Source organism: Ramularia collo-cygni (assembly GCF_900074925.1).
Source record: "Ramularia collo-cygni strain URUG2 genome assembly, contig: RCC_scaffold01, whole genome shotgun sequence".
Lineage (NCBI taxonomy): Eukaryota > Fungi > Ascomycota > Dothideomycetes > Mycosphaerellales > Mycosphaerellaceae > Ramularia > Ramularia collo-cygni.
Window position 1 is genome coordinate 2,039,572 of NW_019716255.1, and position 8,270 is coordinate 2,047,841.

The 8,270-nt window shown below is 51.3% G+C and overlaps 2 protein-coding genes; one reads left to right on the top strand and one right to left on the bottom strand.

The window, feature by feature from the left end:
- Window positions 1–497: 497 nt before the first annotated feature.
- RCC_00728 (related to dual specificity phosphatase) lies at window positions 498–2,823 on the top strand (the record flags this gene model as incomplete). XM_023765902.1 has 4 exons in its annotated part: window positions 498–1,299; window positions 1,349–2,410; window positions 2,465–2,642; window positions 2,694–2,823. The coding sequence occupies 4 exons, from the start codon at window positions 498–500 to the stop codon at window positions 2,821–2,823; spliced, it is 2,172 nt and encodes a 723-aa protein (XP_023621670.1).
- A 928-nt stretch (window positions 2,824–3,751) lies between these two features.
- Window positions 3,752–5,960, bottom strand: RCC_00729 (related to acetate regulatory DNA binding protein FacB; the record flags this gene model as incomplete). XM_023765903.1 has 5 exons in its annotated part: window positions 3,752–4,440; window positions 4,490–5,607; window positions 5,665–5,722; window positions 5,776–5,807; window positions 5,863–5,960. The coding sequence occupies 5 exons, from the start codon at window positions 5,958–5,960 to the stop codon at window positions 3,752–3,754; spliced, it is 1,995 nt and encodes a 664-aa protein (XP_023621671.1).
- Window positions 5,961–8,270: the final 2,310 nt, after the last annotated feature.

Consider the following 8,270-nt stretch of genomic DNA (forward strand, 5'->3'; position numbering starts at 1 on the left):
CAAAGATCACGACCACCCTGCTTTTGGGGCTGCAGCATCGCCAAACAAAACCCCCCGGGCGACTGCCAGAGCTGGGAAATGCAATCGCATCGCGACTTTTTGCAAGTTTCGCCCCCAATAATTTGCAATCCATCTCGATTTCATTCCTTATCCTCCATTAAAACACTCGCTGCTGTCGTCACTAAAACACGCTGCATGTCGCCGCTTTAGACCACCTGAAACACCTCGCATTCCCGTCCCCAGCCCACATTCAAAACAGACGGCGGGCAGGCGTTGCGTGCTGCTTGCTTGCTTGCTGCTGCTGCTGCTGTCCTTGAAGGGAACATTTTTTCCCGCGGCGAGTCACGACCCATTGCTTCGTTCCTGCCCTCGCAACAATCGTGAGGCGAATCACTCATCCGCCAACGCTACCTACCTACCTACCTACCGTACCTCACCATCTCACGTTTCCGAACGTGCCGTCTATAGAACCCCATTTTCCCTCGGCCTCTGAAACAATGGCCACGCTGCTTGCTAGACCTTCGCCGATCGTCGAACGCGAGAGAACCGCTTCCCCTACTCCTCCACCCCAACTCTCCATCAACACATCGCAGCGAGGAACTCCCGCACCAATCCCCAACAAACACATTCCATACTGCTCTCCAGGCCCACGACCGACCACTCGGCAGCTTGATACCCCGCCCGCTTCCCCGCCATCTTCAACGCAATTAATCGAGACGACGTCGCTCACCCACCCGCCCAATGCTGCCGACAAAGTGTTCAACGATCCACCAGTCTACTGCATAACGGCAGACAATCTTGCGAGGGCCTTGGACCACATCGCCACGCAGCCACTACCCTCCACCAAGCAGGTGTTTCCTTGGCTTCACGGACTGCACGCCGAGAACCAGCTGCAGCTCGCATTCTTCATTGCGAGGAAGAGGTCGTTACGCCGGACTCCGAAATGCATCCGGGGGTTGACCGTGGTCAAGGCCGGCGGCGATTTGTCGCACAGCCGGCTGAAGGGTGCCATTGCGCCCGAGGAACTGCTGAAGCCCGCACCACTTCCCAGGAGCAAGAAAGCGGAACCAGAGTTCATCGACGTTGATCCCAAGGAAGGCTTCAGCGTACGCAACTTCCATATCCAGACATGCAAGATGGCGACGGTGAGTGATATTGTTGTGTACGGGGACTGTCAAACTCCACGTGAAGAGGTCGCGCGGCTCGCAAAGAGGATTGCAAAGGCGCAGACCGCCTGGCAGATCAAGATGGAGGGCCCAGATGCTGGTGCTCGCTTGTTCAATACGTTCATCCTGTCCGGTAAGCATGCCTCGAGGATGAATCTCAAACATCGACTCACCTTCTGCAGACGACTATGAGATAGTAGAGTGTGATTATCCCGATCTGATTGCTCTTGACTCTGAAGGTTGCATGACTGGCAAGGTCATGGACTTTTTCCACTGGGAGAGGCTGGAGATGTGCTCCATGTCAGCACCTAGCGAAATTGCACCGAACGTCTGGCTCGGACCAACACCAGACCCGTCACTCTCGATGGGACCCGATGGCCTTTGTACAGCTGACAGTCATCCGAACTTTGAAATCTTGGTAGAGTGTAGTGACATTGCTCAAATGCCCGACGCAAAGGCCTTTGATTTCCTGGAGGAACTTCTGAAGCAAAAGGATGATACTGCGTGGAATGAAAATGTGGTGCACCAGCTAGAATTTCCTGGCTCCGGCTCCATCATGCCACCTACCTGGTCCCAGGCGGAAGTTGACGGTCTCCTAGCTACCTGCCAGTGGATTCACAAGCAAGCGACCTGTCGCTCCACACACGAGCGCCGAGATAGCAAGCTTGCCCTGTCGCCAACAGTCGATGCTCAAGGCGATAGCTTCATGCAACAGTCCTCCTCGTCCGAAGTGCCCGGGAAGCAAGTGCTGATCCACTGCACTGATGGCTATACTGAGTCTTCGCTTCTCGCGTTGGCTTACTACATGTACGCCAACTGTGTTCCAGTCCACGATGCTTGGCTGCAAATGCATTGCGATAAAGGTCGCAACTTCTTCGCATACGCTTCCGACGTCCACTTGCTTCGCGCAATACAGCCGCGTCTGCTGCAAGCATCACCCAAGCATTCGGGGAATATCAAGCAGCTTTGTCCACCTTCTCCCGATTGGCTGGAAAAGATGGATGGCTCGTTGCCAAGTCGTGTCCTTCCTTATATGTATCTTGGAAACTTGGGTCATGCGAACAATCCTGACTTGCTCAAGGAGATGGGGATCGGCCAGATCCTCAGTGTCGGAGAGCCCATCAATTGGCCTCAAGAGGCGATGGGTTCTTGGCCCAGGGAAGATCTGCTCTTCGTGGACAAGGTGCAGGACAATGGAGTTGATCCGCTCACCGAGGACTTTGGCCGGTGCCTGGAATTCATCGGTAAGTCGATTCGATACCGCTGCAGCCGTTCATCTTTGCTGACCGTTCTCGCAGAAAATGGACGCAAGAAGGGCACTGCTACGCTTGTACACTGCCGTGTTGGGGTCTCCAGATCTGCAACAATCTGCATCGCCGAGGTGATGAACGAGCTGGGCTTGTCATTTCCTCGCGCGTACTGTTTCGTTCGGGCCAGACGGTTGAATGTGATTATCCAACCACATCTTCGCTTCTCGTGAGTGCACCGTTCCTGCAGACCTCTTTCCGCGACTAATGATCCCATCAGCTACGAACTTCTCAAGTGGGAGGAATTCCAATGCCAGAAGCGTGGCAAGCCTCTACGTCGCGAACTCGAATGGGCCACCATTTCTCGCGAGATTGCGGCTATGAACAAGCCATACTCCCGGCAAGGCTGAAAGCTTCCTCCACCATCCTTTCCCACGCATGACCGGACGACCATGTTTTGACGATCTATGATTTACGACAATGTTCCTATGCGGACAACTGATGTTGCGATTCTTATGGCTGTATTTCTTTTGCGGAATTTTGCTTTCCTTTGATGGAAAATGACGGAATGGCCTGATCTGATGTCGGATCATGGGGGTTTCTTGCTTATTTCTTGTTCCATATTTGCTTGGGAGAGCATTGTCTTCGCTGTCGGATGTCGATAGCTTTGAGGAATGTAGTTGTTCACGCTACAGGCCCACGTGTGAGCATTCGTAGAGTCCAGTGAATTAACGAATTAGTCGTTACAGTTAACATACGGATGTCCTCTTGTGGGTGAGTGTGATATTTAGAAGGAGAAGTAATAATGATGTCGACGAGTTGTTCTAGCGGTGAAGAGCAAGACTTGTCTGCYGAGAATCTCCCTTGTACCGCGCCAGAGAGAACCATCATACCTAGCCAGCCATACACCACCGCGCGAGATCAAAAGCAGAGTGTTTCTCACCTTCGTCATTCTGAGACCGAATTTCTGAATGATACCAGACGGGCACTCCTGTTCATATCGATCATAAGCTACATCTGGAGGGCCTAGATGCGACTAAAGAGCAAAGGATTGATTATGCTTGCCATCATGCCATCTCGTCATATCCTACGTGATTCGTGCTTCCGAGTTTGTCCTTGGGAATTGCGATCAGCCGGTTGGTTTGATGATTGATTTGTTCGGGAAGATTCCTCTCTGTTCCTGAGAACAGCTACACTGTGTCCCGTTTGAGTGCTAGGAAATCTGGCATCGATGCCTTGTGGGTTGGTACAGGGACGGGGGGGCATTGCATCGAGCAGATGCCCCCTGTCTCGAAATACTGTCTGATCAGACAAGCTCGTAGCCTGTAGACTGGCAGACTATGCACTCCCACCAAGGCTAGGAACAACACCACCACCAGGACCAGAATACAACGGTTCCAGGATCTTCCACAACCACTCCGCGATGCCATCGACTTGACGCACATCTCTCACCCACTCCAACATAAGCAACACAGTCTTTTGAAGCTCCTCTCGATTCACCTGCTCCTCGCAAATCCGCTTCAGACATTCATTCTCGGTCGTCATGCGCAAGATCAGCAATATGCTCATGAAATTCTGCGTCCACGCGAATAAATGCGGTACCAGACGTTTCTTGTTCTTGGACGGCGCCATTGCAATGGGCCAGGACAGTGCTGATTTGATCGCCAACGCACAGCAGTTCGCGTCCTCGGTCGTCATGAGCTCGGGAAAGTGTAGCGCTTTGTAGACAAAGGGTCGGTAGAGGACAAATCTTGCATAGTAGAAGCGGGTCCGTAGCTGAGCTGTCACTAGATCGAGACTGTGCTTGTGTCCAATGGGTACTGGTCCTTGATCTGGGGAGAACAGCGCCTCGTTCGGCCGGCGACCTGAAGGGTCGATGTTGGGGAAGTCCAGCTTGTCGCTATCCTGCCATTGTAAGGGACGTGGGAGCAGTGAGCGCCAGGACTCGAGCTGTCGAGCCATTTCTCTGATGACGGTGACCGGCGGGCCGCCATAGTCGTCTGCACTCTCTGCCTGGGTCGCAGAGGCTAGTTGATGTCAGTCGTGTGCTTTCGGTGCGGGCTTTGAACTACTCACACTCGTGTATCACTTCATGTATGCGATGTATCAAACGTCGCAACGCGATCATGGCCAAAAAGTGATATTGAAAGTTCGATCGGTCATCCTGCGCGGCGGATTCTGAACCCTCGTGAAAGTAGGGTAGTGGCACTGTATCTTCCAAATCTTGAACGCCAGTTTGAGGTAGATCCAAGTCGAGATGGTACAAATCTTCACTCAACACGCAAGTCCAGTATGCGCGCTTCAGCATGTCTCCAGACGGTGACTGCCAGTCCACGGTCTGACACCGAATCAGAACCTGACAAGCCATTGACGCAGTGACAGTGGATCGCCAGAAGTCGAGATGTCTAGCAGTGGCTTCATAGTATGTTGCTTGTAACAGCATGATTTGCACGTTGATTAACGTCATCTCCGTTGCCACAAAGCCAACTCTTCTCCGACCCTCGTTGAAGATCTCCAGCCCAGGTGGCCTGTGTATAGACCCGCCGCGAAAGCCGCTTGGTGTGCCATTCACAATCCCAATGGGATGCTCGAAGACTCCCTCCACAGCCACTTGACCCAGTGCAATGACGAACAGGCAGAGTACCGTTTTGGCGTCGCCGTCTGCAAAACCATCCTGCAGGATAGGGCCCATTGTGTCTGCCATGAATGTATCCCTGTTCAATACCGGAGCCAAGACGTTGAATGAGTTAAAGTATGATTCACACAGTTCCTGGATGCGGTGGATTGTGAGACCGGAGAAGGCAAATCGCGAGGGCTGGCCTGGGATGTGTTGTCGACCGTCCAGTACGAAAGCACTCAGACCAGGCTCAGGATCGAGTAGTTCCTTGTGACTTGCCATCTCTTGTCGAATGAACCACGGAGTACCTTCTTGCAGRACGAATTGCAGGTCAGATGTCGCCCCTATGCCAGAGTTTATGAGACTGATGTATATGCTGGGCCACAGGATGACCTTGTGTGGAACGGCGAGATGGTGGTAGCCCTGTTGTAATTCCAGAGGGAAGCGTGCAACGCCATATTCATTCTGGCGATTCGTGTCCGGACTGCTACTAGCAACATTCGTGAGAGCAAGGTTGTCGAATTTGTTCTCCAATCGCGCTAATGTGTCGAGAATGTGGACCATGGTCTTGTCTTTTCTGCGTTGTTKAATTAGCACTTCGATGCTCGACACCACCCTCTCCGCTTCGACTCACTTGGTTGGCAAGGGTTCTCGATAGAGACATTCGACGTTTAAGCGCCGACATAGTCCACCTGCCGGGCGTTAACGATGGGAGTCTGGGCAAGTTCATCCTGCAAAATCTTACACTTTGGGCGTGCTTCGTCACATTTGCTCTTCCTAGCAGATGGTGAGCATGCAATCAGCAAGTTATCTGCATATTTGTAATGCCCACCGTGTGCGGCATGTTTGACAAGCCTGCGCTGCAATAGCAGCTCGCTCCCGACGCTGGGCACTGTCCGCAGACTCATACGTACCCGACGCGGATGCCATGTTGGAGGGCAAGGTGGATGTGGAGCAGGGTAATTTAGCAGAGTGGTGCTCCGGGATGGCACCAGTAGGGATGCTGCCACGTCTAGCAGGAAGAGATCAAGCTCAATGGCTGAGGATCGTTAGGTCCCGTTAGACCATCTTTCCTCCTCGCGACTCAGATATCGCACTCGGAGGCCTCAGGAATTGCATGAAGGAAAGTGGCGAGAAAAGCAGCCACGCACCAAGGATGATGCTATGCGACACCAGACGGGCAGTTGGCGGGTTTCGGATGTGGTGGAAAGGGCGGTTTGTGCGTGCTCCAACGTGCACCAAGCAACCATGAAGAGAATTGGCAAGCTGGCGTTGATCCAACATCGGTGGATTCCTGGTGGCAATTCTTCAGGAAGTTCCAATATAAAGAGGGCAGGATCAGAGTTCCCTCGCTCTTTGGCTTTTGCAAGGTATAGTGGGCTCGGAAGCGAGCACGTGCCCCGGGAACGAGCAGGCCCCCGAACTGGTTAGGTTGAAGAAGGCACCGATATACTGTCATTGTACCACAAAGGGCTCAATTTCGGTCGCCGTGAGGTTCTTACATCGATACATGCTGACTACCGCGACATTACCTGCCTTCCTGACGTCCCCATATCCCTCAATTGCACATACGATATCGCTCCGGCTGCGGAAGATAAGCTCCAGGATATATTAGTCTTTCGTTCGTCACAAAGTCCGCCGGAGATCTTGGCCGTTAGGGTACGGAGCTCGACTCCGGCTCCGCGCTGGACTGTCACGTCACGGAGCTTGACTCCGGCTCCGCGCTGCCGATGTTACGGTGGTCTATGCATCTGCAGTATCCGCGCCCTTGCGGACGTATCGCTTATCCAAGTTATGGTGTGGTAATGAACGCCCTTGGTTATAAGCGTGTTAGTACGTCAACTGCTTACCGCCAATATCACTATGCTCTTCCTTTAATACGTCTACTATTCGAGAGGCTCGAGGGCTGTTATCTATACGCTTACGTATTAGGTCCTTTAGGAGCTTATTCGTACGGCGAGAGTTATACTGTTCGAGGCTATGTAAGTGTAGTCCTTTATGCTGTCCACGTACTAGTTTAATTAAAACTAGCTTATTATTACCGTCTAGTTAGATTACCGCTAAAAAGGTAACTTTATACGGCTCGAGTAACTAACCGAACGACTTCTTATTCCGCGTACCTATATCGTCCTTATCTACTTAATACGTAGAGCGGCGCTTCTTAATATATTAGTAGTAGAGCTTTTACGTATAATTAGTATCCGTAGGCTCTTATAAGGGCCGTATAAGAGCCCTTATAATAATAGGATTAATAGAGGTAGCTAGATTAACTAACCTTAGAGAAGGGAGTATAATATAACCCGACTGCTTAGCGTAGGCTTAGCGTATATATAACTCCTACGTATAGCGTACATTTAACCTATAAGAATTAGTCTTATCTCTAATCGAGTAATTACGGGTGTCTAATATATTACTACATCTTTACCCTTATAATTCTAATTCTTCTTCTTCTCTAAGGGTAGCGATCTATTAGATCCTAATAGAATAGCCCCTAGGCGCGCCGCCCGCGAAGCGACTACTCCCGAGTAGCGCTACGAAGAAGAACGCGTCGAAGAACTCCCTAACTACGGAGATGTCGAAGAAGTCGCTACCGTAGAGCTTATATAGCCTACTCTAGACGAAGACACGATAGATTACGGAGAAAACGAACGCGATAAGGAAGAGACGGCTAATAAGATAATCTAGCGCCTCGAAGGCGAGAAGTAGTCTTTATAGTAGTAAGAGACGATTCGCTAACTTTAGTTAGAAGTCTAATAAATAAAGCGTAATCGTAACCGCGCCGACGCTAGCGTAGCTACTACTATACCCCGTCGCGGCGTACCTACGCGCCTCTTATATAAGGAAGATCCGGATGCTATAAGCACCTCGAGTTTAAGCGTAGCGTATACGCGTAGCGGAGTAGGCGTAAGACCTAAGATAAAGGATCCTAAACTATTCTTAGGGGATTCTATTAAAGAGGCACGCGAATTCCTACGCTAACTTAAGATAATCTTCGCTAATACTACTACTAGCCTAGAGAGTAACTATAATAAGGTCCTCTATAGCGTTATATAGCTAGGAGGAGACGCCGCGGAGTCGTAGTATAACGAGCACGATATCGAGGCGCTTACGCCGAGCTATACGTAGGAGGATTTCTAATCGTTCGTACGTAATACCGTCGGGGACCCTACGAACCGCGCGCTTAGCGTTACGCTTAAGTACGAAAGGGTTCGATAGAGCTAGGATTAAACGGTAAAGCAA